Below are 19,285 nucleotides of genomic sequence, written 5' to 3'. Positions count from 1 at the left end.
ATTTATGCTTCTTTACCTATATGGTCACGTGCTCTAGTACTTAAGTAGCCGCACCTCCCGATTAGGAACGTCCCAATCCAACCGCTGAGGGGATGGCTTACTTGAATCGTCACTATCTACCACTTTGCTGTTGCATCCTAATAAGAATCACTAAAAACAGCCTATTCCACAATGCTAATTTCAAATACTATCCAAGACGGAGACTTTGCGTTTGAGGCAAATCCACCGCCTCCAGTTCCCTATGTCAAGGGCCATCGCTTTACGGTCCGCTCGCAGAACCCACCGGCCCCAGCGCCCATCACAGAGTCCTGTAGCCTAACAAAGGAAGCGGACATTGAACGTCGAACGGTTCCCCCACTTCAGCGTTGCATTTTGCACCCTCCTGTGGGTGGCTCAGACGGCGACTCTATGGTCACTTTCGAGGTATCCCATGAAATCCGGGCGGGAGAAGACCACAGTGCCCAAATTGTTGCTGTTAACATTCTTAATACCAGCCCTGATTGTCCCAAAACCCTTCAGGGCGTCACTACAGCAGTTGCCAAGCTATATGATCCTCTCTATTTTGACCACAGCGATGATGACACGGACCCTTTCCTCTGTGTTAAGTGCCATTATTCGCGCGAAGCAGCCTCATATGCTAGGCTCTCTGACCTCCAAGGCACGGTGATACCAGCTTACTATGGCTCGTACTCTCTTGAACTTCCCGTGGATGAGCCATCCTCTAAGACACGTACAGTTCGGCTCATTATGATTGAGTACATTTCTGGGTTTTCAATGCGCGAGCTTCGACCACGGGATTTCTCTCAGCTGCAACGGAAGCAAATTATCAAACAAATTATCGATGGAGAGTCCGCCATTTATACCCGCGATGTGCGGCTTAGTGACCTACACCCAAGAAATGTGATGGTGGAGCAGGACCCTAACTCCAAAGAAAACAGAATCAAAAGGGTCATCCTCTTGGACTTTGGAACTAATATATTATCTCGACACTGGCTTGGGATCCCTGAGGAAGAGCAGAAACTATTACCTGGGACCTATATATCTCCTTTGCTTCGCTGGCATAAGGTATGGAGGATGGTAAACAGCTTCTCCGACTGGGTTGACTGGGATTACCAGCCTTGGCTTCGGGCTGAATATGCGCATACAGCATCCTCCGTCACACCATATATGAAGTCACAGTGGCTCTCAGATTTTATTTTCGAAAGACGGAACATGAAGCGGGACGATGAGGGTCTGTATTAGATTAGTTAAACTCACTGTCCAGAACCAAATAGGTCGCTGTTTTGCCACAAGTTCCTGCCTTATCGTTAGCAACGAGGTTATTCCTGCCGTCTGCGGTCTTTCTTTCTGTGTTAGCCAACTTTGGCATTATCTACAACATGAATGCAGCAGAGGAGAATAAACATCCCCCGAAAACTGCATTCTCTCCTATCTCATATTCTCATGCTCCCATTCTGCCTTGCAAACCGCTACCTAAGCGCAAACTAAGATCTCTATACGTCTTCAGAATAAATTCCAAACCTGCTCTCCCCAGCCCCCCTTGCTGCTGTCCTCTATATAATTTGTCCAACATCGATCATGGAGCGGGTCATGACTATCTACGAGTCTTTCTCAAAGCCACTGCCGCCCGTTGACTCCGACGATCTAGACTACAATAAAATAACATCGGAGGCGACGTCAACGAAGATCAAGGATGCTATCCGTGTCCTCACTGAGAAGGATCCCGTTATTCTCTTGGAAAGCGCGAGAGAGGCCCTCCAGGCTACGCCGTCGATTCCCGAACGCCTTCAACGCCCGATGTCACAGCATGAGACGAGTCATTATCTTCACACGGAGAGTGACGTTCTGCGAGTTTCAGCATTACAGCTTATCCACCCTGTTAATGTTATTCTATCTGGCATACTCTCAGCAGGAGTGATGCTTCGTTGCCAGTCCGAGGTGGTTTCGCAGAAGGGGAAGGCTCGCATGGATCTTAAGTGGTATTGCCGAAGAGGAGGAAAGGAAACCGCCGTGGCCGTTCTTGAGTATAAAAGCATTAAAGTCCTGCGACTTGATGATTGGAAACCCATAATTACCGGCCTGGCCGGTGCTGCCGCGGTTATCGCGGAGGGGTCACGGACAATGCATTGTTCACTTCTTGAAGACAATGCGCTGAAATTATCCCGGCAAGTCAAGAATTACGCTGAGGAATGCAAGGACATCGCCTTATTCGATTGGTTCAGCATATATATATTTGACTTTGAGGACGTGGATGAGGATCAGAGCCGCCCATTCCCAACAAGGATCACCTATTCGAGCGATTCAAGCGAGTTCCGAAGCTTACTTCTTGGCATGATCTATAATAGGCTCAAAAAGGAAGGATTTTTGTGTGAAGCGCATACTGCATTATGAGCGGTAGTTAGGCACAAAGCATCCCGTACTTACGAGTTCCATTAGATATATTTTCCCTATTGATCTCTATTTTAAATATTAAAGAGATATTAGAGCGTCTGACTTCTCTAATAATTTGCATCCTAGAAGGATCTTGATCTTGAAAGGAAGGTTTTCTCAGGCGTATTGTCGCTGTGTATGTTTTGTTAAACGTTCAGTCTATAAAGGAGGTTGCTTTGCGCGACTCCACGGCGACATAAGTACCTAACGGGGAGATTTCGGTCACGTGGTGCGAGAAGCATACAACTATAAGCAGTCCTTCCTGAAGAGTAGTATGTTCTAGCTAAGATGTACTCATGAGCAATGGGCTCTATTGGTACCTGAAGCAAACTACTACAATATCAATACTTGAAGATTTGTATGTATATTAACAACTTGCAGATCTGATCGGAGTAAATAAGGGAAAGTTTGGTTTTAGTCCGTTTGTATCAATCTACGTGCTCTTTGCCAATATCTCTCGAAGTAACTGAACATGAATGTGATGATACAGTCGAGTCGACCCCCTTTTCTATTGAATTCGAAGCTCTGGCTAAGCTAGGGAGTATAGCTCAATAACCGCACTTTTGCCCAGGAGATGGAAGTGCTAGAGGGTAGACACCATCTCCGGGCTGAATATCAGGGCCAGGATTTGGGTATTTCACCTCAGCAGTAGTTTTGGGAGTCTCGCAACCATTATCGATATCCGCGAACAAGAAACTAGGCCGATCATGGAATGCGATGTGACCGGGCGAAGCACTGGCGTTCGATTTATTGTTCCATTCTAGCTCCTTAGAAGAAGAATGGATATAGTCATTGTTTCTGATAGATAAAGGACCAGATACTGCTGGACATTGGCATGTACAGCCGTTATAATTAACATAGCTTGATGATGTTGCCGTTGGGGACGCTGTCGACGTCCGAGAAGCCAGTAAAGGAGTGACATGTTTCGAGCCGCCGACAATATTCACTGAAGAACAGAGCATCGAGAATTCCTGTTCGCGATTGAACCATGTCCAGGCAAAGATGTGGTTCCCAGTGGGCATGTCAGCCGGGACTGTGAAGTTGAAAGTCTGTTTAGCAGGATCGACACCACCGTTACGATGAGGACAATCTCCTTCGAAACTTTTTGCAACTTTCCAAGTCGTGCCGTTGTCGACGCTGAAGCCAACCTGACACGAACCGCCGTAGTGGTTACCAAGTCCAGTCAAGCTGAAATTCACTGATGAGCCTGTAGTCCAAGTCACGACTGGTGCTCCTTGAGGGGTTCCGACCAGCTTAAGATATCCTTTGCAGGGAAACGGTGTAGTCTTTCCGCAGCAGTTGTAGGGATAGGTAAGATAGGGGTCAGCGGCGTCAGTGCGATGAGGGTTGTTCTCTGCAGCGAACGGAGGTGGCCAGTAGAGTTGCATGTGTGCCTGCACAGCAGCAACGAAGAGAAAGAAGAATGATATATTGTTCGAAGCGATGCTCATACTGTTTCAATAAGACTGTCCAGCAGTCAAGTTATATGGTTTAAAAGAGTGTAGCGTTGGGGGAAAGGAGCGTTCCTCTCGATGTATAACGATAAGATAGTGGTGGAAATTCTGTTTAACAATACCTAGCCAGAGTGTTGATCAGTGAAATACTTCTGGCATTGTCTCGCAGCAGTCATTTCAGGGACATGCCTTCAATTAGAGACAATCACTTTAGGAGTACAAAGATTCCAGTATATTTCCGCCTTAACGATCGACTAAAGTATGTGTCACCTCAGAAGCTGGCATAATAATGAATGTTCAAAGTGACTTCTCACTACAAAGGGACAAAATCTTGCATTGTCCTGAGGTCAACCCTGTAACCACAATAGCAGTCTAGGTCCTATAATACTCAGAGCGAACAAGGACAGTTTTGGAGATTCACCGCCTAGTTAAATGTGTTGGTGGCGCACGGCAGTAGCAGTAACATCAGAATGAGCAGTAGTACGGAATCAAAGGTCGATCATGGTTGCCAGATACCTGCCAGTATCCAAAGATAATATGGGCGGTATCTTCCCTAAGTTAGTGCCGTGCATCGTTGACAGCTAGTCTGGGGTAGATAATGTAAGAAGGGATTTACGGGATATGCCCGCTTGCTACTGTTCCCCTGATTTTTCAAGAGGGCATCGTATTCCCTGGCTGGTCCTACAGGTTTTCTATTGCGGATTTGATATTTTGTTCACCGCGAGGATAAGTAGGTTCTTTTAATTTTTCATCACTGGCTTCTGTCACCCGTTGGCGAATATGCATGCTCATGTAATACCCACCTGGATTATCGTCCGCCCCCAAAGTCTGGCTTGTAGGTCTTGACTCCTCCAGTCTTCATCAGCTCCCTCAAGGCCATCGTGGCGTACTGACTGGCTCCAAGTTGGAATTTCAAGATGACAGCGAGTTTATCCCCTGGCTCTACAGTAGTCTCGGGAACTGTCTCTCCAGATGCGTTCCTCAGTCGTTCAAGGTCTGTTTGGATGAACTGTTGATCCTCCTTTGAGTAAGATTTCACTTCAAATGAATAATCGGGTCCAGGTCTGCTGAGAAGCTTGCGGTAACTTCCGCTAAGACTGACGTCCTTCCATTTTCTCCGCATGTCAAATGGATCGAGACCGCCACCTTGCTCACTTGCCATAAAACGCTTATAGAAGTTTGTCATTTCGTTGGCTGGATAGATAATATCGAAACCGGGCTGCGGGAGTACCACATCGAATAGGGTGTATTTACCACTGGCAGCTTCCTCTGCCGTCAATGCACGAGCTCGGGTGAACACATCATCCGCTGTGGCTGCTGCATCCTCCCCCTGAGGGACCACGATGATTTCGCCGTCAGCATCAACTGTTTCCGACTCTTCAGTAGGAACCTTGTCCTTGTGTTCGTTGACGAGCACCAGGTCTCCTTCCACAACCTTGTCTCCATAGAGACGCCAGCGCTCACCAGCCGCAAAGTTCCAAACAAGTGACTGATATGCATGTACATACATCAAGCGCAGGTTTCTCGGTATGGTACCAAGAGCTCCCAGGTAGTCGTTCTTGGAGCGGCCCAGATGGCGGATAAGATTTGCCTCCGCAGAGAACTTTCTGGGAAGCTTGTCAAGAGCATCATTGACCCGGCCAGTAGTCTGGAATATGTGTATGGCTTCCGCTCTAGCCTTGTCATCGCTGCTAATGGGACTAGAATCATCAGGATTCTGGGCTGCAGCCAAGACATGGGGACTAAAATGAAAGATTGCGTCACAGGCACCCTTGAAATCTCCTTGCAACATCTTGACACCCACAGCGTCGGTCCTGGTTGAGAAAGTACCGAATCGCTGCAGGCCGAAGTAATTGAAATAGCCCCGGTTACGCAAATCGTTGAGTGATTTCTCAACTATTCGACTCGCAGACGCGACGGCATCCGGACTCTTGGGGTCAACACCGGGGAACTCGCATTCACGGAGAGTAATGACAAACTCGTTTCCAACAAGGTCTCCTAACTCCAGGCCGTGTTTGCGATACTCGTAGTCTCCGAGCGATGCATTGCGAAGCGACCTGCTTATTCCCACCAAGCGTTCAGCGTAAACTCGGTAAACACAAGCTCTCTGGACTGTGACTCCGCGTCTGTCCTTCGTACCAGCAAACTGAAAGCTCTTGGGGTTCGCCCTCAGTTGGCGAGCAAGAAAGGATATCACCTCCATCGTATCCTTGTTTTCTTTGTAGATAGTGAAATGCAGGTAAGGTCCTCCCAATTCGTCCCAGGACAACCTTCCTTGTCCCTGTCCCCCATCACCGCCACGGCCACCACGGCCGCCCTGTCTGTTGCGCTTGTTACGATTCGGAGCGGCCGAAATGGCCATTGAACCATCGGAATCGGTCGTCGACTCCAGTTTAGAATCAAATATCCGCCTAATGGCTTGGTGAATCTTTGTGCGCAGATCACGGTCGTCGATGGTGCCACTTTTCACCTTTCCAAGATCGCTTGGCCGGGCTTTAAGATCGGACAGCGCCCGCTTGTTCAAGTCCAGGATCTTTTGCGTTACATCCTCACCAAAGAACGAAACTAACAAGGCATTATCCTCTTCAGAAATCTGAAATTCGGCACCCTCGGAGCTGCCAGCATCAGCAGGCTTTTCTTGGATCTGCGGGGTTTCTGCGGTGGGAGCAGTCGACGAGGAGTCTGCCGCCGTTGGAATAGCCCCATTATCTGTTGTATCCTCCCTGCTTTCCTTCTTTACCATAGAAGGTGGAGCGACGAGATCACGGAGATGTAAGACTTCACCGGAAGGAAGGATTTCATTGACCAAAAAGTCCGTGTATCTAGAGACAATGACTGTCAGCAACCCCGCACTCAGAGATCACAGCCGGAGAGAACTAACCTTTTTTTCAAGATACCTGAGAAGCCCTCAGTGCCAGTGCTGACAAACTCAGTAATCCCAACTTCAGCTTCTTTCAAAGCCTGGGCATCTTGAGATGGCGCCGCTGGAGTTTCGGCCAACTGCTTCTGAGAAGTCGACGTCTCCGAAACAGCAACATCTCCTTGGGGAGCATCATCGGTCTTCAACCGCTTTCGCGGAGACTCAAAGGTCTCTTCTCGATCCATTGCTTATGTAGAATCAGCAACTCAAGTGCAAATTGGTTGTGAAGAGAAATCATGAATGCGGCGATATTTCTCCGCGCTAAGATGCGGCAGCGACCGGGGATCAACTTTTTTTGGCGAAAGCGGTATAGCGCAACCCTTTTAATAATGAGCAACATCCCAAGAGCGTAAACAATGATACAGATGTAAAACTTTTTTGTTTAAAGAATTATATTCATTCTATCCTTCTTTATCTGGGTTGGAATAAAGCCTCGTTTATCTTGCTCATAGATCGCTGATAGTGACAAGCCTATATTTGTGAAGATCAGATCCATAAAATCAATACAGAACTGAAATATCCTATCCAGTCAAAGGCAAAAAGCCATGAGAAGAGAGCTATAATGACATAGAGATGTAGCTCCTCACATTAATTATGCAAGGCTTTGGGATTATATGCTAAATAATGGGCCTGAGGTTGCTTGACCTGCTATGATCGCCAAAACAGCATACAGTTATCCATGCGATGAAGCATTGAGCTTATTGTCTTTACTGTACATTCAGATTATGGGATATTATCTACCAGCAAAAGCATATTTTGATTTAGGCCTTTAAAAGCCAATCGAAAAACAGATAGTGAATTATTGTATCTTGCGTACATCTATCTCCATGAAAAGAATATGGAACATGTAACCTCTGTTTCAAGAAGCCGTCCTGGCTCAAAGTGCATTCTGTCGATGATGATGTTAATTACAACTTGTTGCCATATTTGACGAAGGATTTAGGAAATTGTAGCAACACACAGCTTGCAAAACACAATGGTAAACAAACCAAGGGTTATTCTGGTGTTATTGAGTTGAGACTCCTGGAGCACTCCAGCATGTAAACAAACCACTACTCCTCATGAAGACCTCTTTATGATGGGCATTGTCTACCAAAACAGATCTCTTTGAACAGACTACTTATAACAGGAGGCGACTCATCCTTTACCTACAAAAACCAGTCTTGTATGTGCCTGCAGCCACAACTCTTCATAGAAGGTGAGTGTATCTCCTACAGTATTACCAGTCCAGAAAGAAGCTGATCTTGAGTCCTTCCACTATCAGGCTATCCACGCAAAAGACAAAATGTCTAAAATTACCAAATCTCTCCTCAAGGAGCTTCTCGGATCGAAACCTGTCAGCCCCCGCGCCTTATTTATCATGTTTGATATGGTCCAGAAGTGCGAATCGATGCTTATGGAGCTCGCTTTCCACAAGAGCAGCCTGGAGGAAGCGGCCCAGAAGCTGCTCGACTCCATGTGGATAATCGATAACAATCTTGCGCACGCATATCGCGAAAGAGAAATCACCGATAAAGAGCACGAACTCATTTCTGGACACTCAGAAATGATCACTGACTGCGCCCATGCCATCGCTAAGGGCAAGCATCCGTACGAAGGAGACGATGATATTGAGGACTGGGAACAGTGGATCAACCGCACCATCCGCGGAACTGAAAAGGCATTTTCCGATCTTCCTCCGCCGTCCAAATGCGGCAAGAGTGGAAAGAAAAAATAGCTTGAGATCTCGGATCAGTGCACAGCTTTCTTGGGATTATTTGGTGGATATGCATATCAGGAAGTGATGAAGGCATTGTCTTCATACTATCGCTATGCGAATTCCCTTGGCAGTATTGAAAGAAACGCAGCATCATGATGCATTGACCTAGCTGGAGTCATCGATACAGGTCCTTGGCTTTGTCACTAGATTTATGATTTCAGCTGCCTGTAATAAAGAGACGCAAAAGTATCCAAGCGGGTTCATCTTGAGTTTGTAGACAGTTTATTTACTGGTGTAGTTAGTACTATGTCAATCAAGAACCGTAGCTGCTCAGTAATTGCGGGTTTCAAAAGCGGTCCTCATTCTTGAATGTAAGCGATCAAGAGCCTCGAACATTGTCTTATATTTCGTCGGGTTCAGAGCAACATTCCCAAAAAAAGGACTCGAGTATTGACGAGATAAGATCTTAGCTTGTCCATGCGAGGGCCTTCACGCGCTCCGAGCGCGGCCGTAACTTTTGTGAGCATTTGCAGAAAAAGGTCAAGTGTTCTATAGCCACCGAGTTGGAAACGGAAGACAGCAACAACTATCCATTCGCGTCCCTCCAGAAAAAGCCGAGACTCTGTTCCAGACGTAGCACTCGCTTAAGAGTAGCCTAAGTGCGCCGGATCTCGTTTATCAAGACGTGTGAGAGGTTCGCGGATCTAGTGGAGAAGCGGCGATTGTCCGTCCGTGGAGCTCTAGAGCTACTCATTAATGCCTCAAGACGTACTGCAACCGAGTTTATGTCGGACCTAAACATCAGATTTGGGTCAAATAACTTCTTTTCAGCACCCTCTCGTTGAAAATCCCTTCACAATGCTCAGGACCTTAGCGTTCGCTGTTCCGTCTGTCATGCAGGCGTTGGTGGGCTATCAGGAGGTTGCAGTGATCAGATAGTCAGTTTGCGCGCCCTTTCGGCTGGGTATATCAGATATATAGTTATATTCCGACAATACATGGGATCATATATGACTAGATATACGACACGATTTCCTCTTCTGCCGTCTTGAGTACTCGATCTTGAATTTGAGCTCGGAGTATCCTTATTGCGCTTTGAGAGATCAAGATATCATCCCCTGCAGGACATATCACTCTTGTCATGGCAAGTATCCCTGCGGTTTCCTTGCGTAGGGTACTTTCTCCTAAACGATTATCTCAGGGTGTGCAACAGGTTACCAAGCAGGAGCCAGTCCAGCCAGTCCGTCCATACAATGACTGGCCGAATGACCTTGGGGTAAGACAAAGCATCTTATTGATCTTGCACATACAGAGGCTGACGATACAGTTTAACACCACATATGAAGAGAAGACACCTGTCGAGCTACAGGTAAAAGGTCATATACCCCCATGGGCGGCGGGAGTTCTCTACCGTGTCGGAACAGGGGCCAACGAAATCGACACTGAGAAAGGCACGAAGTTTAAAGTCAAGCACTGGTTTGATGGTCTTTCGGTTGTCCATCGTTTCCAGATTGGAGCTCCTGAGAACGATAATGGTCCCGTTCGAGTTATATACAACTCACGCAGTACTTGTGACGGGCTCATAGAAAAGATCCGGAAAACAGGTAACCGTGAGGGCGTGACATTCGCAGCGAAATATGACCCTTGTACCTCATATTTCAAAAAGACAATGTCCATGTTCAAATCGTTTCGGCCTGCTGAGATGAAGCCAAATGAGCGCACCGTTCCCGTGACTGTATCGGTCAATTTCCCCGGCCTTCCTACCTCGGGTCAGCGACATGCTTCTGGAATCGAAACACTATGCAGCAAGACGGACGCCAATGTCTTGCAGACCTTGGATCCAGAGACTTTGGAGCCAATTGGAATTACTTCTCAAACTATTCTCCATCCGGATCTCAAGGGCCCTATGTCTTGTGCTCATGCAAAGTCCGACCCTATCTCAGGTGATGTCTTCAACTACAACCTCGAAATCGGTCCAACATCGACATATCGCATTTTCCGAGTGTCCGCTTCGACGGGAAAGACATCTATCCTAGCCACTTTCAACACAAGTGCTGCATATATCCACTCGTTTTTCCTGACGCAAAACTACGTGATTCTGTGCGTGTGGAATTCTTACTTTACCGCAAACGGTGCTACCATTCTGCTGAATCAAAACATAATGGATTCTATATCAGGCTACGATCCAACCAGGCCCAGTATATGGTATGTGGTAGATCGTCGCTCTCCAGAGGAAGGAGGACAAGGTGTGATAGCCACTTACGAAAGTGATCCCTTCTACTGCTTTCACACCGTCAACGCGTATGAACAACCATCTGCTGATGGTAATGGAGTCGATATCATCGCGGATCTTGCTTCATATAGCAGTCATAACGTCATGAAGCGGTTCTTCTTCGAGAATCTCTATTCCACGTCCACTAAAGCCGCAGAACATGCAGACCCAGCAGATGCCTCAACCCGCGCCCAATATAAACGCTTCCGTCTTCCATCCATACCTTCATCGCCGACAAAATCACGACAGAAAGCCGTCCTCGAGTTCGTGGGTAACCCATTCGAGACCCCCGAACTGCCCACAATCAATCCTTCTTACGTGCTCCGACCTCATCGTTACGTCTACGGTATCGCAGATACCGGGAAAGCGTCCTTCCTTGATGGCCTAATCAAATATGATACAAAGGCCAAAACCGCTCTCGTCTGGAGTGAGCACGGCCAGAGCGCTGGAGAGGCTATTTTCATCCCTCGTGAGCCCGGCGTTGTATCTGAAGACGGAGAAGGTGAGGACGATGGCGTGCTGCTCACTGTTGTCCTTGACGGCCCGGTTGGCCGGTCCTACCTCCTTGTCCTCGATGCAAAGACCATGAAGGAGGTTGGACGTGCTGAGCTGAAAGGAGCTGCTGGGTTCGGATTTCATGGCACGCATGTCTCTGCGAGGGGAAGTACAGGTGTCGGTGGAGAGCTTGGGCGAGGCCTTGACTTTTAAGCCATCTCTTGAAACACAGCTGGTCTTATTGATCGATTCTAGCTATTTGCCATTTCGTGCCATACGCATAGCACTGTGAACATTCATTTAGATCTTAGTTGGAGCTATATATATGACCTTTTGTCTCTGTATATATCTTACGGGCATTATGCATGCATACGAATGTTACAGTCGGTTTTTGGTTCTATTCTATACAAGCTAGGATATCCGTCTGTATCCAAAGTAACATACGTGTGGCAACAGTCAATTATCGAATCCGGAACTTTGGCATAGACTCGTTCAAGGCCTTGCACAGAGGATGATGGGGAAAAAAAACACATTATTCCACTCGGTTAGCTTCCACGGAGGGTACGCCGTTGAGGTGGTAGTCGCAAAATGGATTCATGCAGCATGGCCGTGCCAAGGTGGACGGACAAGGGGTTCAGTTCTCCGTGATACCTTTCCTGTTATCTCCATATTGGCATGTCTTAGACGTTTCGATCCTTGCTGGCCAAGCAAATGATGATTTTCTGTTGGGCAACGAAGAATTTCAAAGATCATATAGCTCGGAAATTGTCCATCCCATGAGGATAGTTGAATCCTCGACGTCTGAACGGTCACTAGCCACCATGTCGAAGAAGCGAGTGAAATATCGACTTTGCGCCAATGTGCTTCACTTCTTCTTTGCCTTCTTAGCAACCTTCGTTCCTGGAGCCTTGGTCCTCCTCTTCCTCTTGATCCTCTTCGACGGCAGTGGACTATCTCTCCTCTGTCCTCCCCAAGCGGCTTTCACCTCCTGCACTGCATCCCATACCCGATCCCTTGCTTGATCCCTCTGCATACCCTGGTCTAGCAACTCCTCATACGGCGTATGCAGATGCCGAATATGTGCTTCGACTGCTAACTCCGCCTTACGCTCATCCGATCTCTTCGTCGAACGGCCTACCCGTCCGGACCCTTTCAGAAACGCGTGCTCGAGAATCCTCTCGAGCGATGATGGAGGCATTTTGGGAAATTGAGCTAGTAGTAGCTTTCGGGACCGCGCAAGGTCCCGCTCGTCTCGTACCTTGACGGCATCGGCACGAGAGGAGGCAGTTGCTACCGCATCGGAGCGAACAGAGTGGTAGATGTCTTTAGGGACACGAATGCCGAGGGTACGTTTGCCTTTGGCGTCCTGGTTCGTAGAGTTGGTTATCATTGGGTTCTTTGGATCGGGAAGTATGGATGCTTACATATACAAGGTAGACTGTGCGCTTTGAGTCTTTTGTCTTGCTTCTACAGTGGCGCGTGATGTATACGTCTCCTCTGCGGACGAATATATAGCCAGCAGGTAGGGGATCTTTCTCAATGCAAGTCTGTAGAAATAAGTTAGATGCGAAGACATAAGATGCAATTGTATATAACAGCCATGCTCCAGTGAGATAATCCAACGTACCTTTTCGAGTGGATCAGTGGAAATAGGGATCTTTACCCGTTTCGGTTGTGATGGCTGCGGTGGTGGTGATGGTGAAGAAGTTTGCACCTCTTCTTCTTCCTCTTCGAAATCGTCTTCTTCGTCGAGATCTTCCAACTCCTCCAAATAATCTGGACCAAACAAGTTTACCAAAGTATCCTTGTTCAGGTCATCTGATGTCCTTGGCTTTTCCAAATCTACTACTGGCTTCGTGTCTCTTTTCATTGTATTCTTGCCAGCCCTAGGAGTCACGCGTCGGGTGGATTTCCTTCTAGCAGAGGAGGGTTCTGACATCGCCATGACACATAATGACATTAAATTCCTTGGTGAATAGTAGCCAGTTGGAAGGATAATCTATTTTAGATATTATATTGACGGTGCTCGTTTGAGGGCTGGCAATGCCGCGTGAGTCCTGCTCGCGTTTGTTGACCGCGCCACTAAGGCGTAGAAGGAGTGGTATAGACGAGGATACTCCGTAGAATGGAGAAACTGGTATTCTAATAATAACAATAAACAAAAAAAAGGAAGAAAAAGAATACAATCAAGTATACTGCTTCTTTGTTTCCAGACACTGTCCTCGTCTTTGATGACATCTCCAAGGGACCAACGTCCGGGACAGGCATGATTGGTGGGACAGCAGACTGTGGCTTTGTAGGTCTCTGTGGCGTTTCCAGCCAATCCAATGCGACTCAGCCTCCCAAGTCATTCTCTACTTCTTGTGAATATGGACATACGAGCAGAGGGCTTCGGGCATATTTGCCTGGCTCTCAGATATTTTAACTTCGTCCAACCGATCATGGATCTATGTGCCTGCTTCTGGAGCTGCCAGTCATCTAGACTGGGCTACTTGCATATCAGAGAGGAAGTAAATATGGAGGATGGCCATATAACCACCTTGATAGGACAATCCGACGCTGCCTATCAGTAAGACGGGCGCCACCGGCCTCATCTGCCGGTGCAATTGCACGTTGAGGGACAACGGCACAGCTATCAGCTGGAAGCAGTGGGGCCACGTCAAGCGACCCCTTTCTTCATAATGCGTGATGATCATGGAACCGAGACTCAGACAGACAGGGAACTCTTTCCTGTCCAGGTCTCTCTCAGCAGCATGAAATCAGGGCAGCATATAGAGCTCTGATTTTACATTCGAACAGTCTGATATTCCGCAGCATGTTCCCAAAACTGAACGATCTCAAGTGCGGGGTGTGGGGCTGTTCACTCTCTCGATCGCTGAAATTCGTGCTATGAACCTTATCGGGTTACGAGGACACAGGCTGGATGATGCTTGCGAAAGCTTGATCAGTGCCCCTTTCTTATCGGCTGGCCTTGCTACCTTTGACGAGCTGAGGGAGAACCGGAGTCCAGGATCACGCCAGGAGTTATGGCCCAAAGGAGTGGAAAAGAAATAGTGTCCAGGTCATCTCCATCCCCTTGCTGAACCTGCAATGGAACAGATCGACGATCGAGAACTGGCGGCACTATTGACCTCCTCGGGTCCTTGGGCCCATTTGCGATTCGGTGTGATCTGGCGTCATAATGCTCAAGCAATATTGATGCCTCCAGAATGAGCTGTTGCGCATGTCAGGGGGGGAATGTTCGCCAAAGGCTCTAATTAGCCTTGAAATCCAGGCCCGTAGCTTGATTGAGTATTGCACGATTATCCCATGTACGAAATATCTTTGGTATGCGCGGAGAGCAAAGCCGGCGGTACCGGAGAAGTCGTCCCCGGCGAACAACGGCGGTCTCGTCTTCGATCAGAGACCCTGTCAGTCTTCAGATCTGTCTGGAAAGCATACTTTAAACCCCTCGAGGGGTTACGACCTAGTGACAGTGACGCAGGACTGTATCCTAACATCGTTCGAAGATCTTTTTTTCTGCCAGTAGATACGGGTACCAATTGGAGGCCGCTGTTACTCCTTCAACGATGGGGCTCCCCACAGCAATCTGAGCACCGGATTTTCAGCAGATCCGCATGTTTTGAGAAGTCGGCGCCGTGAAACACCAAAAGATATCTACTGTACGATGATGAAGCGGGTCGAGACTCGAGAGGGAGTTAGACCTGCGGGGGAACTGTTCTCATCCTGGGAAGATCGGCTCTGCGGCCTTCTTTTGCGACCAGGAAGAGACATGATACTCAAGATCACTGTTGCAGCCTCATGTCCTCCTTGATAGCCGTCCCTGCTCACGGTTGGGCCATTTCCCGGGCGGTCGAGCCAGCCACAGGCAGTCTATGTGCCTTGGCAGTGAGAGCCAATGCAGGAGCTTCCAATTTGATCTCAGCCTGGCTCAGTTCGGAACGAGGATCCACGGAAATTGCGGCGGCGCAGGGCGGGTAGTCAAACCAAGAGAGCTTGGGGCCGTACCTGTTCGGAGCTGGATCCATGGGTAAGCATCAGGATATAATTAAGACGGGCCGAACTAGCTGAGCAGCTCTCCTCGATGTCCGGCAGCAAAGTAGCAGGGCACTCCATCATTCTGGCGGAAGACTGTTGGAGCTGCTAGGAGAAGAATCCCGAGCCATCGAAGCCAGTTATTATCAACTATCACACATCACATAGATAGTTCCATCCCTCATTTTTTTGCTGTCCGGGTCGGCGGTTAGCTAGCTTCCCTTTAACTGAAGGTCGCACCATTCGGGCGAGAGCGGGGGAGCTGGATCTAGTTACTTAATAACAGAATAATAATTATTAGAATTAGTTAGTAGTTGACTAACTCAGCCCACACAGCATCATTCCTCGAGTGGCTCACCTTAACGCATCGTTTCCGCCGTCGGGCTCGATCCCTCGTAGACAGCCCGCAATCGCACATTGTGTGCCAATTGCGGAAAAGACCAGCTGGTGTCGCGCAGTCTTGTTCAAGTGGGCTCAGTGGTCAGTGGAGGAACCTGGGCTGGGTGTGACAAGACAGCACCGATCAATTATACCAACCATACCATCCTAGACCTCAGAAGAGTCAAGGCGGTGGATCTGCGGAGAGCAAAAAAAAAGAAGAGGAAAATTGTTGTTACAAACAGAGAAAAAGAAAAACACTGGACGCAAGACGACGAACGACCAACATATTATCATTCTGTCTTTATTTGTTCCCTTCGCTGCAGTAACACTAGACTACCTATGATCATCTGAGCATCAGCATCTCCGCAAGTTTAAACCACTAGGCAGGCAGCACCTCCATCGACTATTCTTCCTCCCTGGGCAGGGGCCGCTCTGCTCTTCCATCCTATCCTTTGAGCCTCCATCCTCCCTGTGTCCTCAAGCAGAAGTCAAAAAAAAAAAAAGGACATGCACTAGGTCGACGGGCTGCTGAATTGCCTGCTTGGGTTGTCGACCGGCCCTGTTGCCTGCTTGGCCTCGTGGCCATTGCTTCTCTCCCGCACCAGGTACATATCACTCGCCATCGAACATTCCTGACGTCGGAAGCGTCTCCACGGCACTGTGTCTCTTCTGCTTGGCAGCTCGACTTGCGTGGTTGCTGGGAGAACTCTTTCGCTGATATGAATTGGGATCGTCCGGTTCACAGGTATGTTCGGTATCTAAGTGCTTGACTCCGCAGGCCCTTTGTCCTGTCCCTTCTTTGACCTGGCGGGGACAGTCTGAACTGTCGCCATCCTCCTGGCCAGTCTTTCCATTCTCCTACCTCCTCACTCCTTGTTTTACCTCTGCAAGATGATACTAACGAAGCTTGCAAATATGTTCAGCTTCAACTATCCGAATGGTGAACCTCAGACACCGACGCGGACACCCAGGTTCACCAGCTTCGGTGATTCTGCCTTCCAAACGCCCAAACTCGAGTCCAGTTTCTACGATCCTCGTGTGACCTGGGACACATCCGACCCGTATGCCTCGAGCCCGGAACTATTCAAGACACCCCAGAGATTTGGATTGAGCACACCTTCGAACCAATTGAAGGCTCAGAGCGGATTCTCTGAGCGAGATACGAATCGGGATTTTGGGTCGACTAGCGAACACATAGCTCCAGGTTCGGAGAGAGCGAGGGCGTCAGAAGGCACAGGAACTGCACGAAGACTGCGTCTTTCTTCAAAGCCGGACATATGGGGTAACGAGGAGGGTCCCGGGACTGTCGAGTCGGCGAAGTCCGCCGCTTCGATGCAGACGCCGCCGCCAACCAGTACTTCGAGGAGGAAGGGTACGGAGTATGACAATAATGGGACGGCCCAGGCCTTTCAGAACAGTTCAAGAAAGCTCTCTACTGTCAGCATGGGAGGTAGTCATCTAGAGACACCCAGTCGGCTGATCGGAGCGTCCCCTCAACTATTCTCGAATATCCAGGGTTCTCCTGACCTGTTTCAATTTGCCTCGATCGACCAGTCGGCTTCTCCCTTCTTTCCTCAGCACAAACTCTTCTGGGACCAAGAGTCTGAAAACCAGGGAGAAAGCATCGGATTGCCGGGGAGTAGCAATGACATATTCGGTCCTACTACGGGGGCAGCATTCGGTCCAAGCAATACAGTCTCACACGATCAGCAAATTCCTCAGTTACCCACGATCCAAGGCTCACTCGACCTGCCTGAGTTCGGAGACACCAGCTTTGGCCTCAGAGGGACGACTACCGCAGACGCAGCATTGTTCCCAGCACCGTTTTCCACATCTCCCCGTGTTCCCGTTACCAAAGCCGAAGACCCTGCCATGTTTCTGAGCTCCCCGGCTCGACGTTTTGGACATCTACAAACTAGGGTGGATCCGAGATCTGTACAACGGGAATCGCAACGCCAGCCTTATCACCACCAGACTGAAGAATCCAAGAGGGAAGAACTGCATCGCTCTAGAAGCCTGCGGATGCCTGGATCGTTCTCAGATGAGGAGGACGATGACTGGACACCTAGTGGTGTCCGACCGGGACTGACCAGGAGCTTAACCCACACCGCAGTCTCAAGCCATAACAGGCAACAGAACCAGATGTCGTCAGGAGTGTTGGCATCGACCACCGGGATTCGAAAGACGCCATCAAAAGGACGCACCTCACCAGTCAAGTCCCTGCGCCAAAGTCTGCCTCGTGCTAACTCCGCCACCCTTCCAACTCGCTCCCAGTCGCTTGTCCTGAAGATTGGGAAGGATGGGAGGGCAAAGACTGAGATGCAGGTGGTTGATGAATCCTCAACGGGTCTAACCGATCCTCTGAGCGGAATGGACCTTGACGGCTCTGCCACAGAGAGCGAATGCGAATCCGCTGAATACCCCATCAGCCACAGTCTATTCTCGGATTCGAAGTCGAAACTCAGCCGGGCTAGTTCTACTTCAAGACCTCATTCAAAGGGATCATCATATTCTAGTGCGACAGTCTCGCATTCCGGACGGCAGTCGCCTTGGGCCAATTCTTCTAGGGGTTTAAGGCGAGCTCCACGACCGTCGTTGGAGGATTGGGCTGCTCAAACACCACGAAGATTGTCGATGCCTGTCAATGCTGATTTCTCTCGTGGTACATCTGCCACGTCGGACAGCCTTCCAGACCAGAATGAAGATGACGGAGATGCACAGCACGCACTGAGGCAAGTCCTCAAAGGAAGAAATAGATCAAGGAATTCTGTCGTCGGATACCCTTCTGGCCTCACACGGACATCCAATACCATTGCACATCTCCGTTCGTCTCCTCCCCATTTCGGAGCACGACTGGATCTCAACATTGCCGATTCAGGTAACTCGCCGACGACCGTCACCGACCCCGATATTGCGACGCCAAGCACCGACAGGCAAAGCAATCCCAGCAATAGCACCAGATGTATATGTAACTCGATGGACAACGGTGGACATCTCATGATCCAATGGTACGCCCTGCGAAGGACACCCATAAAATCTAGTGCATAGGCTAACTTATTCCAGCGAGTCCTGCAATCACTGGCTGCACACTAAATGTGTGGGCTTGGAGCGAGCAAACCTGCCTCCTGTGTACATCTGTGTCTACTGCTCACAAACCCCCATGAGGGGAGGCCGACTGCGAGACCCGTTAGCTGGGACGGCCCATGCGCCGACGTCACCCCTGGCACATAAGTCTTTCCGATATCGATGATAGCGATACGATCCCTTTTTTTCCTTTCGTTCCTAGCCTCATCTGATGCATGAATACGTCCAGCTTCTTTACATATATTATGCATACCGCCGTGATGGTCTTTGTCGTTTGTTATATTGCCTGTACTCCTCGACCTACGGATATATCCAACGACATACGGGGAGGAGACTCTTTTCTTATGTTTCCTGTTGACTTGTCATTTGGATACCCAAAAGCCTGTCTTTGTTATTTCGTGGCACGGCTGTATACCCTCATGCCTACATCATCGCCCGTCTATTATAGGGCTACTGTAACCACTACTTCTGTTCCATAGCGATTCCCTTTTCTGAGCCCCCGAGACACATGTCTC

General features: G+C 48.8%; 7 protein-coding genes across 7 annotated transcripts; 4 read left to right on the top strand and 3 right to left on the bottom strand.

The window, feature by feature from the left end:
• The first annotated feature begins 85 nt into the window (after positions 1-85).
• Positions 86-1,410, top strand: C8Q69DRAFT_228256 (hypothetical protein). Its single transcript, XM_028626366.1, has one exon. The coding sequence runs from the start codon at positions 172-174 to the stop codon at positions 1,240-1,242; it is 1,071 nt and encodes a 356-aa protein (XP_028485666.1). The 5' UTR covers positions 86-171; the 3' UTR covers positions 1,243-1,410.
• On the top strand, positions 1,411-2,486 carry C8Q69DRAFT_228254 (hypothetical protein). The gene has a single exon (XM_028626365.1). The coding sequence runs from the start codon at positions 1,579-1,581 to the stop codon at positions 2,389-2,391; it is 813 nt and encodes a 270-aa protein (XP_028485665.1). The 5' UTR covers positions 1,411-1,578; the 3' UTR covers positions 2,392-2,486.
• A 389-nt stretch (positions 2,487-2,875) lies between these two features.
• Positions 2,876-4,026, bottom strand: C8Q69DRAFT_527083 (endoglucanase). Its single transcript, XM_028633645.1, has one exon. The coding sequence runs from the start codon at positions 3,879-3,881 to the stop codon at positions 2,979-2,981; it is 903 nt and encodes a 300-aa protein (XP_028485664.1). The 5' UTR covers positions 3,882-4,026; the 3' UTR covers positions 2,876-2,978.
• A 666-nt stretch (positions 4,027-4,692) lies between these two features.
• C8Q69DRAFT_506226 (pseudouridine synthase) lies at positions 4,693-6,989 on the bottom strand (the record flags this gene model as incomplete). Its single annotated transcript, XM_028632778.1, has 2 exons — positions 4,693-6,706; positions 6,766-6,989. 2 exons carry the CDS (start codon positions 6,987-6,989, stop codon positions 4,693-4,695), a joined length of 2,238 nt encoding a protein of 745 aa, XP_028485663.1.
• Positions 6,990-9,644: 2,655 nt separating this feature from the next.
• On the top strand, positions 9,645-11,483 carry C8Q69DRAFT_401087 (carotenoid oxygenase; the record flags this gene model as incomplete). The annotated part of the gene is made up of 2 exons (XM_028627912.1): positions 9,645-9,779; positions 9,831-11,483. The coding sequence occupies 2 exons, from the start codon at positions 9,645-9,647 to the stop codon at positions 11,481-11,483; spliced, it is 1,788 nt and encodes a 595-aa protein (XP_028485662.1).
• A 577-nt stretch (positions 11,484-12,060) lies between these two features.
• C8Q69DRAFT_228098 (hypothetical protein) lies at positions 12,061-13,413 on the bottom strand. Its single transcript, XM_028626364.1, has 3 exons — positions 12,898-13,413; positions 12,695-12,817; positions 12,061-12,636 (listed from the first exon to the last, which is right to left on the bottom strand). Exons 1-3 carry the CDS (start codon positions 13,228-13,230, stop codon positions 12,136-12,138), a joined length of 957 nt encoding a protein of 318 aa, XP_028485661.1. The 5' UTR covers positions 13,231-13,413; the 3' UTR covers positions 12,061-12,135.
• A 2,992-nt stretch (positions 13,414-16,405) lies between these two features.
• On the top strand, positions 16,406-18,936 carry C8Q69DRAFT_443753 (hypothetical protein; the record flags this gene model as incomplete). The annotated part of the gene is made up of 3 exons (XM_028628942.1): positions 16,406-16,431; positions 16,610-18,694; positions 18,750-18,936. The coding sequence occupies 3 exons, from the start codon at positions 16,406-16,408 to the stop codon at positions 18,934-18,936; spliced, it is 2,298 nt and encodes a 765-aa protein (XP_028485660.1).
• Between the last annotated feature and the right edge of the window lie 349 nt (positions 18,937-19,285).

This window comes from Paecilomyces variotii (assembly GCF_004022145.1).
Source record: "Paecilomyces variotii strain CBS 101075 chromosome Unknown C8Q69scaffold_4, whole genome shotgun sequence".
Lineage (NCBI taxonomy): Eukaryota > Fungi > Ascomycota > Eurotiomycetes > Eurotiales > Thermoascaceae > Paecilomyces > Paecilomyces variotii.
The sequence above is the reverse complement of the archived record's forward strand: the minus strand, read 5'-3'. Positions and strand labels throughout refer to the sequence as shown.